This window comes from Chiloscyllium punctatum, chromosome 45, assembly GCF_047496795.1.
Source record: "Chiloscyllium punctatum isolate Juve2018m chromosome 45, sChiPun1.3, whole genome shotgun sequence".
Taxonomy (NCBI): Eukaryota; Metazoa; Chordata; class Chondrichthyes; order Orectolobiformes; family Hemiscylliidae; genus Chiloscyllium; species Chiloscyllium punctatum.
This window is the reverse complement of record NC_092783.1, coordinates 54,539,457-54,556,243: the sequence shown is the minus strand read 5'-3', so window position 1 is coordinate 54,556,243 and position 16,787 is coordinate 54,539,457. Positions and strand designations below refer to the sequence as shown.

The 16,787-nt window shown below is 43.8% G+C and overlaps 1 protein-coding gene across 5 annotated transcripts in view; it reads right to left on the bottom strand.

Moving 5' to 3' along the window:
* Window positions 1–1,977: 1,977 nt before the first annotated feature.
* The window catches only part of sox13 (SRY-box transcription factor 13), a 183,943-nt gene continuing 169,133 nt past the window's right edge, over window positions 1,978–16,787 (bottom strand). For all 5 annotated transcript variants that reach the window (XM_072563801.1, XM_072563802.1, XM_072563805.1 and 2 more), the window contains 2 exons: window positions 10,092–10,308; window positions 1,978–6,689 (listed from right to left, as the gene is read on the bottom strand). In XM_072563801.1, coding sequence (XP_072419902.1) covers window positions 6,404–6,689; window positions 10,092–10,308 — 503 coding nt within the window. In that variant the 3' untranslated portion in view covers window positions 1,978–6,403. The remainder of the gene's footprint in view (window positions 6,690–10,091; window positions 10,309–16,787) is intronic.

Here is a 16,787-nt window from a genome sequence, read left to right as displayed (position 1 = left end):
TTTTTGGAATACTGTGCTGGACTACCTCCGACAGGAACTATGTTATGAAACTTGAAAGGCTTCAGAAAGGATTTACAAGGATGTGTATATTCTTTTAACTGGAATGAGACAGCAATGGGAATTGGGGCAATTCAATGGATTACTTAATGCGTACAGCCTTGGGAATAATGGAGATGGCTTTCTAGAGCACTACCTGAATGAATTGTGATAGTAGCCCTAGACCTAACCCTAGAGATATACATAATGGAAACAGACCCTTCAGCCCAACTTGTCCATGCCGACCAGACATTCCAAATTAATCTAGTGCCAACACTTTGTCCATATTCCACTAAACCCTTCCTATTCATATGCCCATCCAGCTGTCTTTTAAATGCTGTAATTGTACCATCCTCCATCACTTCCTCTGGCAGCTCATTCCATATATGCACCACCCTTTGGTTGCCCCTTAGGTCCCTTTTTTATCTTTTCCCTCTCACTCTAAACCTATGCCCTCTATTTACCCTATCCATGCCCCTCATGATTTTATAAACCTCTATAAAGTCACCCCTCAGCCTTCTATGCTCCAGGGAAAACAGCCCTAGCCGATGTAGCCTCTCCTTATAGCTCAAATCCTCAACCCTGGCAACATCCTTGTAAATCTTTTCTGATCCTTTCAAGTTTCACAAAATCCTTCCTGTAGGAGGGAGACCAGAATTGCAATATTCCAATAGTGGTCTAACCAATGTCCTGTACAGCCACTGCATGACCTCCTAACTCCTATACTCAGTACACTGACCAATAAAGGCAAGCATACTAAACACCTTCACTATCCTATCTCCCTGTGACCTCACTTTCAAGGAACCATGACCCTGCATTCCAACGTCTCTTTGTTCAACAACATTCCCCAGGACCGTACCAATAAGTGTATGGGTCCTGCCCTGATTTGCATTTCCAAAATGCAGCACTGCACATTTATCTAAATTAAACTCCATCTGCCATCCTCAGCCCATTGGCCCATCTGATTAAGATCCCATTGTACTCTGAGGTAATGTTCTTCACTATTATATTGTTTTTACAAGTTGGATCCTTTGTTGTATTTTTACCATTTCCCGTACATGTTCTAGACTTTAATAAACAGAATAACTTTTTTAAAAACCACCAGAACTTATCCTCTCACCAACCTAGCCACCTCTGACATAGAGATGTCAAGCACAGAAAGGGACCCTTCAGTCCAACTTGTCCTTGCTGACCAGATATCCTAAACTGACCTAGTCCCATTCGCGAGCACTTGGACCACAACCCTCTGAACCTTTTCTATTAATACACCCATTCAGATGCCTTCTCAGTATAGGCAGAGGCGATGGTCTAGTGTCATTGTTGTTGGACTGTTAGTCTAAAGACCCAGGTAACGTTCTGGAGACCACCACGGCAAATGGTGGAATTGCAATTTAATAAAATCTCTGGAATTAAGAGGCTAATGATGACTGTGAATCCATTGTTGGAAAAACCCATCTGGGTCGCAAATGTCCTTTAGGGAAGGAAACTGCCATCCTTCGCTGGTCTGGCCTACATATGACTCCAGACTCACAGCAATGCAGTTGACTCAATGGCCCTCTGGGTAATAAGGGTGGGCAATAAATGCTGGTCTGGCCAGTGATGCCCTCATCCCACAAATGAAAGAAAAAAAATGTAATTCAACCAGCCACCAACACTTTCTCGAGCAGCTCATTCCTTACACGCACCACCATCCGCGTGAAAACACTGGCCCTTAGGTCCCTTTTATATCTTTCCCCTCTCATCCCTAAATCCATGCCCTCTAGTTTTGGACTCCTCTACCCTGGGAAAAGACATTAGCTGGTCACTCCATCCATGCCCCTCATGATTTTATAAGCTTCTGGAGCTGTGAAAGAGCCCTTTTATCTTTAAATTTGTGAAATACTGATCAGCTTTTGACACATAGCTAAGGCCATGCAATAAAGAAATGGGAGCCAGACAGTGTGGTGGTGATATTCCACTTTATTTGGGTGCACTAATCAATTTAAATCACCCCTAATGGGAGATCATCTCTCCTGTTAACAGAAACATGGTCATATATTACACTGTATAAATCAAATCAAATTCACATTGCTTTCGTTAAAAAAAAATCCATCCTAAACAAAAATACCTTGGCACCACAAAGGTGCCTGAAGTAAAGAGAGTTCAGTACGATCCACGTACAGTAACCTGTCTGGCCCGATGAGGACCAGGTCACAAAGAGAACTAATGCACATTTAAATTAACCATTTATCATTTGTCTTACTTCAAGAGGAGTCGTGATTTTACCCTCCCAACTCAGCATTGCAAAACAAGATCTGGATTCCAAGATAAGAGAAATTCCAGTAATTTCCCCCTGCCCATCCCCTCCCTTACGAAAAAATTAAAAAAAAACACTGATAAAAGTTGACTATAAAAGTATTATAGTAATAGGTCTGAGTTCCTGTAACATTATCCTGAAATGACTTGCATTGAATGGTGTCTGTAGCACTCTCATGTGCCTTTCACAGGGCAGTTAGAGTCTACAAACACACGAGGAAGGTAAGAAAATAATAATCTGTGAACTTAGCAACTTTGACACTGAAGGAAGTTATTATGGGAATCACGTGTGAGGGAAGAGGAATAAAGTGTGTTTAGATGTTTAGGTTTCCAGAATCTCCAGCTGACTGATGGGAAATAGTACAGGCAGTTGCCCGGGATATTCAAGCTCACAAGAAAAGCACAGTAGTCCATTAAAGGTGGGCAGGGAGGGCTGAAGGGGAGAAAGAGAAAGAGAGAGGGTGAGACAAGCGGAAACAATAATGGTGAAAATAATTAAGCAAAATAACTAAAATGGAGGGTGGGACCAAGAGAGGGGAAATTAGATGATGGTGGGAAGAGAGAACATGGGAGAGAGATGGCTGTAAGACAAAGAAAGAGATGGAAGGATGCAAAGAATATGAGAGGACACGGGAGGGAGAGGGTAATGGGGAGGGAAAGAGACAGGAAGCAATGGGGGCTAGATGTGCGAGAGAGTGAGAAAGATGGGGGGGAAGAGAGAAAGATGGGGAAAGAGAGAGAGAGAGAGAGAGAAAGATGGGGGAAGAGAGAGAGAAAGATAGGGAAAGAGAAAGATGGGGAAAGAAAGATGAGGAGAGAGAGAGAAAGGTGAGAGGAGAGAGAGGAGAGAAAAAAAGATGGGGAGAGGGAAAGATGGGGGGCAAAGAGAGAGAGGGAGAGAGAGAGAGAGAGAGAGAGAGAGAGAGAGAGAGAGAGATGGTGGTAGAGAGAGAGAGATGTGGGAAGAGAGAGAAAGCTGGGAGAAGAGGGAGGGAGAAAGATGGGGGTAGAAAGAGAGAGAGAAAGAGTGAGAAGAGCAGGAGAGAGATGGATGGAAATGAGAAATGTCCAAACAATATAGACAAATAGAGCAAGATTGAGACAAATGGGAGGGAGAAAGAAAAAGAGATAGATATAAAAGTAAAAATGTTCTGCCTCCTCAGGAGTTGTAGGTCTACCTCCTCATCCAGGTCCTGAATCCAGCTCAGCGATTGGTGCAGTCAGTATTTTTGGATAAGTATCAACAAGTAAAAAAGGAAAAAGGAACAACTGCGGAAAAAGTAACGATGAGGAAAAGGAAATGACTCAAACTCTAGAAAAATACCTCAGTCAGGGGCAGGTGATGGCTTACAACATGAAAATATAGGCACGCTAGCAAAAACACTGCAGCTTAGGCAGCAGATACTTGGATTGACTTGGAAGGGTAACCAACGAGGACCTACTCTTTACCTTTGGAGTTTATTTCTTTCGCGTGAAGGTGAATTTGGGGAAGTGTCCAAGCACTTGTCAATTACATTAGATATATGTCTATACAATGGTGCCATTTCAGAAACTGTCCCCAGAACACCTTTGTGTTGAGATTTTTCTTCAAAGATTTGTGGATATTTTGTTTTGCTGTCCCTTTCCTGGCTTCCGTTATACACCTTCAGCATGTGAGGCTGTGGGAGTTACACTGCTACAGAGCTGGGAGCTCTGTGATTGAAGTCACCCACCCTTTGGTCAATTCTGACTAGTTTTAAAAAAGGGTCTGTTCAGATCCCTGCTACGGTCAAACAACTGGAAGAATCCCCAATGCCACAAACTCTCTTGGACCCCCATCCAAAAAACAAAAACAGACTTGAGGCTGGAAAGAAAACAAAAAAGATTCTTTACAAACAAAAATAAATTAAAGTCCTAGAACATATCACCAGCTGTTTCTCAGCTTAGATCAGCAGGACCTCAGTGAGAATGAGAAACAAGGAAAAATCTTGCTATTAAAGTACACACACACACTTTCAGTAAACAGACTGTAATGCGATTTTTGTTTAAAACTTTATACAAATATTGACATCTATTTCAAAAAACATACTAAAGAGTACCTGAGGGGTAAGCGGTTTTTGAGAAGAGTCACGTTGGGGCAATCCAGCGAGAACCTTTCCCTCCCAGCCATGCCAACCCGTCTCTTGTGTACAGTGACCAATGGAGCAGACAGACACAATCCTCCCTCTCACCCCAAGGCTATTTCTATTCAGGCAAGTAACTAATACTGGCATACACCCTTCGCAATCGCAAAAAGGGGGACCAGTTTTACAAACCCTGTGGGAAATCGATGATTGTGGCAGAGCGGGTGTGGTCTGGAGGAGGAGGCTGAAACAGGTTCTAGTCACATTGATCAAGCTTCCTTGAGGGTGCATCCATGTTTATGGACCCATGTGTGCAACCCACGTGCTTCAACAGCAGCAGAACGCAAGTCAAGTCTTGCATCATCTTACTTGGGTTGAGTCAAATGGAAGGGCCAAATGGTAGGCAGGCTTTACTACCTGAATTACAAATGGTGGCTTTGGCTGAAGAATGAGTTGATAAACCCTGAACAGTCAGATCCTGAAACCCATTAGGCAATGAGATACTCTCAGCCAACGCAGTCAACAATGGAACCTTCTCCAATTGGTGTAATTCCCGACACATGAAAATGGAACTTGGTCAATGTCTCGCAATATGGAGCAGTCAGGAGATCAAATGATGGTACCTGCCCACTAGACGATACACAACTGCTCAACTCCTGTCCTTCAACACATTGCAGTACATTCTGTCCTCTCTTCCTTCATGTGGCTGTTATCATTGGAAAAGCAGGAGAAACAAAAAGCTTAGTCCAGAGATCAGCTCGCTCTCGCTCTCTCATTACTGGTCCAAATAGCCAGGATTGCAATCTACTCTTGGGAGCACTCCCCTTTTCACTCAGTAACAGTGAATACAAAACATTTCATTGTAAAGAAATTGCTTCTAAGCTTGCACCGAAAGGATTCGGATTGTATGGCAATGGGATAAGGAGAAATCGTTTCCACTGGTGGAGGGTCAGGAAACAGAGGTCACAGACTAATGGCACTTTGCAAATGAACCATTGGAGAGAACGTGCTTTTTTTTATTATAAAAAAGACATTCCGCTTTTAAAACAGAGAAGCGGAGAATTTTATTTCTCTCAGAATTCTCTAACCAAATAGCAGTGGAGACCAGGTCTTGAACTGGATTCAAAGCTGAGCCTGATGGAATTTTGTTAGGTAAAGCAAATCGAGGCATTGAGAGAAGCAAACAAAACAATGGGATTTGAGACCATGACCAGACCATCCATGTTCTCATTGAATGGCAGAGTAGAATTGAAGGGCAGAATGGTCTACTCCCCTGCACTGGAGTCCTATGTAAAACACGATGAGACTTGATAATCTGGAATGTGTGGGCCAAACAAGTGTTGAAAAGACATTCCACTATAAATTTTCAAAGGGGAACTAGAAGACTGCTCGAAAAGAAATAAGGTTGTCTGGTCGTGGGTTAACAGACTGTGACTTGTCGGATATAGCTCTGCAGAAGAGCCGGTCTAGGCTGGATTCCATCTTCACTGGTCTGATTCTGTGACAAAGGGATAGAACCAGCATTGATGCTAATGGGGGAAGTAGCAAACCATTGTGACACTTTGGGCACTTGTACACTACCCCCAATCTAACTGCAGTGGTGACAATAAAATCATGATGGGTAATGATAGGCCTTTGGTGGACAAATACAGGAGAGGTTACTATAAGTCGGTGTTCCCTATAGGTGATGGTGTTATTCACATAGGCCCAGACCAGCTCAGACTCACTTGCCTCTTTCATCCAGTCATCAACTGGTCCATGAAAAGGGCACATTTGGAATGAGACAGGTGGTGGTTATCTAACCCTCAACCCTGACCCTTCCCAACGTGCTCCATAACCAGAACAGTGAGGTCTTCCCCAGTAGCTCTGCTCGAATAGTTGGCCAGGGTTGTGACAGGACAATGTGTTGGCCCATCTGTGCCTGAAAGGTTCATTTCCATAGCCTCCGCCGACAAAGTGACAGGTGGATGCTAGTCTGCGAGGACCACCAGCTCGCCATCGCTGCGATATTCAACATCCGAGTCGTCCTCTTCACCGTACTCGTACATCTCGCCATTGGCATCGCTTAGTTGCGTTTCCTTCGCGTCTGCCTGCTCGGGTTTGAGACTTCGCGTGTTGAGGATTACAGGCATGTTGGGATCGGGGCTGCAGGGTCGATAGTGTTCCGACACTGCCGGCTGTACGGGAATCGATGTCATCCCAATCTGTCCGGGATACATCATGTCTGACGGGTGCAAGTGAACTTGGTCCTGTTGCCTGAGAGGAGAGAACAGAATCATGATAAATATTTCCTGTTATTACACCGCGGTTGACAATACGTACAAAGATGGAGTTGTTTTAGACTCCAAACATAAGAGGAGGATGGGGGGTGGTGGGGGGGGGGGGGGGGGGGGGGGGGTGGCGTGGGAGGTTTCTAGTCCCAGCATATTGTGTGCCAGTGATTAGCAGCTCCATCTCTGGGACAGACAGCTTCATTCCAAGAGCTGAACACAAGGTCTAGCCCGAGACTCCAGTGCAGTACCGTGGCAGTGCTGCAATGCCAAAAGGGCCGCTTTAAAGTTGAGACTTAAAGAATCCTGGCCACAATTCTGAAATGCAGCAGGAAAGTCCTCCCTGATGTTAAGTATCCCTCAACCAACAACAAAACCTTTTCCTGAGAGTATGGCATAAAGTAGAAGACTTTGGGGTGGCACAGTGGCTCAGTGGTTAGAACTGCTTCCTCACAGCACTAGTAACCCAGGTTTGATTCCAGCCTCAGGCGACTGTCTGTGTGGAGTTTGCATGTTCTCCCTGTGCAGGTTTCCTCCCGGTGCTTTGGTTTCCACCCACAATTCAAAAGATGTGCAGGCCAGATGAATTGGCCATTCTAAATTGCCCATAGTGTTTGATGCATTAGTCAGAGGGAAAAGGGTCTGGCTGGGTTACTCTTCAGGGGTCGGTGTGGACTTGTTGCACCGAAGGGCCTGTTTCCACACTGTAGGAATCTAATCTAATTTTAAAGAGAGAGGGGAATTATTTAAAAGGCATCTGAGGGGGAACTCTTTCATGCAGAGGGTGGTTCGTATGTGGAATGAACTGCCAGTGGAAGTGGTAGGTTCAGGTACAGTCACAACATTTAAAAGACATTTGGACAAGTTTAGAGGGATATGGGCCAAATGCTGGCAAGTGGGACTAGTTTAATTTGGGAAACCTGACTGGTGTGGATGAGTTGGACTGAAGGATCTGTTTCCCTGTGCTGTATGACTATGACAGATTACCAAGTCATTATCACCTTTCTTAAAAAAATACAGTAGCTTTCTGTCTGCAAATTGGCCACTCGTTTCGTACAAGACAACAACTGTACTTCAAAGTCTGATTGGTTGGAAAGTGAAATGCTACGTAAATGCAAGACTTACCTTCTAGAAATTTATTCAGGAAAGACCTCATTGTGGGAAATTTGTAATTGCAAGATCGTGTCTGTTTCTATTTCCAATGGCCAACTGTATTGTGCACCAACTTGGTATGAAAGTTCTTTCCTTGTTGGAAGAAACAAAGCACTGTACTGATAGCCAGCACCCCAGGGCAGAGAGAGAGCAGACCCGAAGGAAGCTCTCTTTGCCTTGGAGTGCTGAGGGGGGAGTTAACTAAAGAAAATTTAAATCAGTGGGAAGTTTTGACTTCGCGTCACCCCTACAACCTTCAAGGTTTTAAGCAGTAAAGACCAACTTTGCGCTTTTGGTGCTTGTACACCTGAACAGGAGGGGGGCATGGACTCCATGGAGCCTGCCCTGCCATTTAATAGGATCATAGCTAATTGAACACTTAATACCCGGTACTAGTCAACCTTATGACCGGCTATGCCACTGGCTGCCTGAAAATTATCAATTTCTACCTTATACATTCTCTTGGAGCAAGGGAATTCCAAAGATAAAATATTTCCTCACTTCAGATCAAAGTGGCACTCCCCATAACTTTGAGTTGTACTCCTGTTTTTGATTTAAATCTTTCTGATCTCCATTTTTTTAGTTCCCCTCTAGGCTGGTCTCAGTTAGCTTCAAAAGAGCATCTCTCGACTTAATTCTCTCAATTTTACCAAGTTGGCACATGGTTGAACTGGAGGGACCAGTCAACTCCTTGGGTCTGTTCTATGTTTCCATTCAATCCTTGCTGCTTTGCATACCAATATCGGGGGGGACCAAATGGTGAAGGACATATCAAAGCTTGGGCCAGCTGCTACCAAGGTGCGGTGGGAAAAGACCACCACCTAAGGGTCTTTCCATCAAAGTGTATCGAGGGTCCATTAAGTTCTGAGGCAGCCTCTTTACCTCAGATGGAATAAAGTTTCCTGCATGAGTTGAAAATGTCTTTAGTAAGTTTTGAGAAGATTTGTAACTCAGGTTAAGGTTCTGGATGTAGATTTGCTTGCTGAGCTGAAAGGTTCGTTTTCAGACTTTTCATCACCACAGTAGATAATATCTTCAGTGAGCCTCTGGATGAAGCACTGGTAGTGTAGTCCACTTTCTATTTATATGTTTGGGTTTCCTTGGGTCAGTTATGTAATTTCCTCTCGTGACATCATTTCTGTGGTGATGCTATTTCCTGTTCTTTTTCTCTGGGGGTGGTAAATGGGATCAAAGTCAATGTCTTGGATTTTGCCAACACATTGACTTGGATCCCACTTACCACCGCTGAGAAAAAGACCAGGAAATGACATCACCATAAGAAATTATGTCACCACAGGAAATGACATCACTGACCCAAGGAAACCCAGACATATAAATAGAAAGTGGGCTGCACTGCCAGTGCTTCATCCAGAGGCTCACTGAAGATGTTACTTGGTATGGTGATGAAACATCTGAAAATGAACCTTCCAGCTCAGCAAGCAAACCTACAATCTGAAAATATTTTTGTTTTGCAACTGCAGAGAAGCTTTGAGGAAAGTGAAATTCTGAAGTGTTTTTCTCCCCCATCCCTGTACCAGATTGTTTTAGGAGCTATTGTATGCGGTCAGATCCTTTTTTTGTGGATAAAGTATGTTTTTGCAATAAAAACCCATCAATACCAGTTATCAGATCTTGCTTTTAATTCTTGAGAACCTGACTGTATTGATCTACTGATCCCACTCTGAAAAGCTCCATTTGAATGGTCCACCTGAGCACTAACACAGAAATGCAGTACAGTAGAGTTCTATCAGGGACAATGACATGCTGTATACCTTAGGCAAGGCATTTGACACAATGGAAGAACTGGTGCTCACATTATTTAAATCTTTAACCAGTGCATCTTATTTTCTCTAAATAAGAGTTATAGCTACCTCATATTCTTTATATACCTTTCAGGCAAAAGTGGTTAGGGGAATCAGTGAAGGGGTGTTGTTGGTGAATGAGTGGGCTCATCACACAAATAAAGCTCGAGGGAGTGAATGGTTTCCCCTCCAGGCATTAGGGGAGGCTTTGGTCAAACGGACCAGTCATAGGCAGGAAGCAACCAGCACCTCCTACTGGAAATGGGCATGTGAGACATGGCAGTTGTAATGCCATCTAGATTGGAGCCACCAGCTGCCAGTGTGAAAGTGATGTCATATTGTCATATTGCTCCTTAGTATGCCAACTGAGTATGGAATGTCTCTCCGAACAATACAGCTGCTGTTGTTGCCACTTTAACCCCAGGAATACTTACCCAGCAGAGTAACACTGCTGCACCTCCTGCCGTCTGTACTTCATCAATGCCTTGTATTCCCCAACCCTCAGCCTCTTCCCATCCACAATGCAGGTCCTTTTGGGTCGTGGCTTGTACTTGTAATCTGGATATTTCTCCAAGTGTTGTCGACTCAACCTTGCTTGCTCCTCATAGTACGGCTGCTTCTCGATGTTTGACATCGATTTCCAACGGGACCCTAAAATTACAGATACTTCAGCACCAACAGCAAACTGCACCAGAGTCATTACGAGCAAGGTGTGGTTGTGCATTAGGACTGCACTCATCTAGAGAGCAGATTCCTCATGGGGTAGCGTAAAACAATTATCAACAATAGGTTTCTGTGGTCTGCAAAATGTAATTTCAATAATTAAAAGTCTATTGCAGGAAGGTCGGTTATATTGAAAAGAGTATACATTAAATCTATATAAAATGTTAGCTAGACCGTAGCTGGAGCTCTGGGTTTAATTCTCCACTGAGTTTTAACTGCCTTGGAGGAAACCCAGCATGGATTTACTGGAAGGTCATAGAATCCCTATAGTTTGGAAGCAGGCCATTCAGCCCATCCAAAGAGCATCCCTCCAGGACCCACTCACCCCAATCCTGTAACCCTGCTCATCTACTTAGCCTGCATATCCCTAGACACCATGGGCAATTTAGCATGGCTAATCCACCTAACCTGCACTGGACTGTGTGAAGCACTCAGAGAAAACCTACAGAGACGCAGGGAGAAGGTGCAAACTCCATGCAGACAATTACCGGAGGGTGAAACTGAACCTGGGTACCTGATGCTATTGTACCAGAGAGGATAGAAGTTTAGAAATTTAGAAGGTAAGAGTGATTTGATTGTCTTTCAGCACAGTAATGGCAATGGTTTGGTGGATGAGAGAGAAACCATTTCCACTGGTTGAGGAGTCAAGGTCAAGGAGAGAGGGGTGCATTGTATAAATTGTTAGAACCAGACCTTCCAATAGTCAAGTTAGAGAGAACCTCTACTTTTAAAGGATGGTAAAAGTTTGGAACTTCCTTCTGCAGATTGCCATTGATGCGAGAACTATTATTTATTTTTAATATGAAGTTTGCGCGATAGTCTCTGAAAGGGAGATTGTGACTAAGAGCTGGGGCGGAGGAATCTAGACAAAAGAGCTGTCTTTTCTATTGAAACATTCTACCTTATTCAAAAGATTCTGCAGACTGCAGATGAACCCAGCCAAGGCAAGTCTTTGGATTCAATTAATCAGTCAATTCAGCAGCTCAATCTGAACAAAACTCAAGGGAAATCTCTGCACAGTGCACACCCATACAGGTTCTACACAATGGTGATTAGATTTCTAAAACACGCAGCTGCCTCTGGGCACTCTGAGGCACAGTGCAGAATAGATCAGAAGGAGTGCTAATCTACTGCACTGACAAAACCTCTACTCTCACTGCATTACACTGTCTAACAAGCCACCGAGACCACTGCCATTTCCTGCCAGCACCACAACAAATTGCATTCATGTAGCACCTTTTTGGCCCTTGAAGACAGAAACGGGTGAATAAATTATGGGGAACAAAGAAATGGCAGAAGAGTTGAATTGGTACTTCAGATCTGTGTTCACTGGGGAAGACACAAGCAATCTCCCAGTGGCTGAAGGACCTGAACTGATGGGAATTTATATTTGCCAGGAAATAGTGTTGGAGAGACTGTTAGGCCTGAAGGCTGATAAGTCCCCGGAATCTGATGGTCTACATCCCAGGGTACTGAAGGAGGTTGCTCTAGAAATCGTGGATGCATTAGTGATCATTTTCCAATGTTCAATAAATTCAGGATCAGTTCCTGTGGATTGGAGGGTGGCTAATGTTGTACCACTTTTTAAGAAAGGAGGGAAAGAGAAAGCAGGGAATTATAGACCAGTTAATCTGACCTCAGTGGTGGGAAAGATGCTGGAGTCTATTATAAAGGATGAAATTACAACACATCTGGATAGCAGTAACAGGATAGGTCAGAGTCAGCATGGATTTATGAAGGGGAAATCATGCTTGACTAATCTTCTGGAATCTTTTGAGGATGTAACTCTGAAGATGGACAAGGGAGATCCAGTGGATGTAGTGTACCTGGACTTTCAGAAAGCCTTTGATAAAGTCCCACATAGGAGGTTAGTGAGTAAAATTAGGGCGCATGGTATTGGGGGCAAAATACCGACATGGATTGAAAATTGGTTGGCTGACAGGAAACAAAGAGTAGTGATAAATGGCTCCCTATTGGAATGGCAGGCGGTGATCAGTGGGGTACCACAGGGATCAGTGCTGGGACCGCAGCATTTTACAATATACATTAATGATATAGATGATGGTATTAAAAGTAATATTAGCAAATTTGCTGATGATACAAAGCTGGGTGGCAGGGTGAAACGTGAAGAGGATGTTAGGAGATTACAGGGTGACCTGGACAGGCTAGGTGAGTGGACAGATACATGGCAGATGCAGTTTAATGGGGATAAATGTGTGGTTATCCACTTTGGTGGCAAGAACAGGAAGGCAGATTAGGTAAAGGGGCAGTACAACGAGATCTAGATCAGTCAATGAAAGCAAGCATGCAGGTACAGCAGGTAGTGAAGAAAGCTAATAGCATGCTGGTCTTCATAACAAGAGGGATTGAGTATAGAAGCAAAGAGGCCCTTCTGCAGCTGTACAGGGCCCTGGTGAGACCGCACTTGGAATATTGTGTGCAGTTTTGGTCTCCAAATTTGAGAAAAGACATTCTGGCTATTGAGGGAGTCCAGCGTAGGTTCACGGGGTCAATTCCCGGAATGGTAGTACTATCTTATGTTGAAAGATTGGAGCGACTGGGCTTGTATACCCTTGAGTTTAGAAGGCTGAGAGGGTATTGATTGAGACATATTAAGATTATTAAAGGATTGGACACTCTGGAGGCAGGAAGCATGTTTCCGCTGACGGGTGAGTCCTGAACCAGAGGACACAGCTTAAAAATAAGGGGTAGGCCACTTAGGATAGAGATGAGGAGAAACTTCTTCATCCAGAGAGTGGTGGGTGTATGGAATGCTCTGCCCCAGAGGGCTGTGGAGGCCAAGCCTCTGGATACTTTCAAGAAAGAGTTGGATAGAGCTCTTAAGGATAGTGGGATCAAGGGTTATGGGGATAAGTCAGGAACAGGATACTGATTGAGGATGATCAGCCATGATCATAATGAATGGTGGTGCTGGCTCAAAGGGCAGAATGGACTACTCCTGCACCTATTGTCTATTGTCTTTTAGTTATAAGGAGAGGCTGGGATGTTTGTCCTGGAGCATCAGAGGCTAAGGGGTGACCTTATAGAGTTTTATAAAATCATGAGGGGCATGGATAAGTTGAATTAGAGACAAAAAAAAAAATCTGTAGATGTCGGAATCCAAAGTAGACAAATAGAAGGTTGGAAGAACACAGCAAGCCAGGCAGCATCAGGAGGTGGAGAAGTCAACGTTTCGGGTGTAACCCATCTTCAGATAAGGTGAGTGGCCAAGGTCTTTTCCCCAGGGGAAGACCAAATCTGGAGGGCATAGGTTTAGGGTGAGAGGGGAGAGATTTAAAAGGAACCCAAGAGGCAATTTTGTTTACATGGAGAGTGGTGCATGTATGCAATGAACTGCCAGAGGAAGTGGTGAAGGTGAGTACAATTACAACATTTAAAAGACATTTGGATGGGTACATAAGTAGGAAGGATTTATAGGGATATTAACCAAACACAGGTAAAGGCGACTCATTTAGTTTGGGGTAACGTGGTTGATATGGACGGGTTGGGCCAAAGGCTCTGTTTCTGTGCTGAACGACTCTATCCCAAAGTACTTCACCAGAACCTTAATAGCCAAAAAAAGATCAAACACCAGGCCACACAATGAGATATGTTAACTGAGCAAAGAATGGGGTTACTAAGGTGCTTTCTAAGATTTGGAGGCGCTGGTGTTGGACTGGGGTGGACGAAGTTGAAAATCACACAACACAGTCTATAGTCCAACAAGCTTATTTGGAAGCATTAACATTCGGAGCACTGCTCCTTCTGATGAACAATCACCTGATGAAAGAGCAGCGCTCAAAAAGCTAGTGCTTTCAAATAAACCTGTGGGACTATAACCTGGTGTTGTGTGGTTTCTAAGGTGCATCTTAAAGGAAGGGATAGTGGTAGAGATGGAGATGTTTTAGAGAGGAAATTCTAGTGTTTGCAGTTGAAAACCTGGCCACCAGCGGTAATGAAGGAAATGGGAGCATGCCCAGAGCTTGGATTGGTTCATGGAGGGTTCTCGAGTTGCAGGAGGTTACAGTGTCACAGAGGGGAAAATCCATGATGGGGTTTGACTGCATGGATGAGAGTTTCAAATTTTGGGGTGATGTTAGGCCAGGAGCCTATCTAGGTTAAGAAGCACGTGGGCGATAGAACAGGATTTGTCATTGTATTCCTACAAGACAAATAAAAGGGGCAATTTAGCTCTCATTTGTAAATGGTTGTCATTAAGGGGCCTCCTGCCACAGTGGGATTAGGCTGGATCAATGTGCTAGCTAAAAGTCATGGCGCTTGTCACCCAATACAACAAAACACATGTAGGAATAGGCCACTTGGCCCATCACATCTGCTCTCCCATTCAACATGATCATGGCTGGCCTTGGAGCTTCAACTCTGCTTTCTCATCTGATCCCCAAAAACCCTATATTCCAGAGAGATCACAAATCTGTCTATGTCAGTCTAAAATGTATTCAATCATGGTGCATCCACAACTCTCTGGGACAGAGAATTGTGTCTCCATAGGGAGGCCATGGCCTAGTGGTATTATCACTAGCCTGTTAATCTCGGGATTCAGGTAATGCCTGGGGGGTTGCTGGGTTCAAATCCTGCCATGATAGAAGATGGAACTGGTGTTTAGTTATAAAAAGAAAAGTCCAACAGTGACCATGAATTGATTGTCAGGAAAAACCCATCTGGTTCACTAATGTCCTTTAGGGAAGGAAATTGCCATTCTGGTCTGGACTGTATGTGACTCCAGACCACATAGCAATGTGGTTGACCCTTAACTGCCCTCTGGACAATAAGTGCTGGGCTGGCCAGTGAGGCTCTCATTTTGTGAATGATTTTTTTTAAAATGATTCACAATACTCTGAGAAAAGCACTATCTCCTCACTCAGTCTTTAAAGATGGCTTCTCACATCTTGCAAGTTTTAAGTTCCCTAACCAGCAGAAACAATTCCACAACAATGACTCTGCTGAGCCTCTTCACCATCTTGGATTTGACAATGAGACCATCCGAGGTGCAGGAGAATCAACGTTTGGGACATATGCCCTTCATTAATAGACCTTGGGAGGAATCAGCCAGTTCCTCATCTGTTAGCTTTCGCTCTTCAGTTAACAACCAAGTAACTTAAGTTAAACTGGTGGGGGCTTTTGTGATGCAGTGGTAATGTCCCCACCCCTGAGCCAGGTCAGCCCAGATTCAAATCCCATGTGCTCCAGAAGTGTGCAAATTTAAAGATGGTTCCCCACATCTTGCAAGTTTTAAGTTCCCTAATCAGCAGAAACAACTCCACAACAATGACTCTGCCTAGCCCCTTCACCATCTTGTGTTTGACAATGAGACGGTTTTTTATTCCTCTACACTCCAGAGCAGGCGTATCCAATCTGCTCATCACAGGCGAGTCCTTCACACTGGGACTACATGTGTGAATCTTCATTGTACAGTCTCCAATCCAAGGGCTATCCTGATCTTAAATGTAGGTACCAAAAAAAAAACACATAGTATCCCAGACGTGGTCTCACAGAAAAGCTGTACAACGGTACCAAGAACTCGTCTGTCACTTTCTCAATTCCTCTGCAATGAATTTGTTTTTCTAATTAAGATGTTCAAGAACGTCAAGGGATTAGTTTCAGCCTAGACCCGAGAGACAGCATTGTGACCTGTAAATGTGCTATTTGATCCCTGTGCAAATATTAATGGATTTACAGCTGCTGGAACCACATATGTAAAATTACAACAGTAATTATAGAGATCATTTAATAAACCATAGCTTGATGGCTGGAAATTAGACAAACTGCAATGCCTTGAACACCCAGGTTATTACTCCTCACACAGTATCCAGAGATGCCTGCTAGGAATCTTCAATGTGTTTTCTTAGGGAGCAGCTGTGGTATGACAGTTGGCCTGAGAGGGTTAATCCATACAGTTTCACCCTGTATATATAAAATATATATATATATATATGCAGAAAGTGAGGAAGCAGATACTGGAGATCAGAGTTGAAAAGGGTGGCACTGAAAAAGCACAGCAGATCAGAAAGCATCCGAGCAGCAGGAGAATCAATGTTTTGGACATATGCCCTTCATCAACAGACCTTGGGAGGAGTCAGCCAGTTCCTCATCTGTTAGCTTTCGCTCTACAGTTAACAACCAGGTTAACTTAGGTTAGAATGGTGGGGGGTCTTGTGATGCAGTGGTCATGTCCCTACCTCTGAGCCAGGTCAGCTCAGATTCAAATCCCATGTGCTCCAGAAGCATGTAATAATACCTCTGAACAGGTTAATATAAAAAAAGTAGGCTAGCTTGTTACCTTTTCAAAGACACATATGTTTTCTATTAGTGTGAGGTGACTAATGGATAGGAATGCAGCCTGTCCTTTACTATGCAATTAACCCTTGTTGTCATTAAGTAGGATCCTC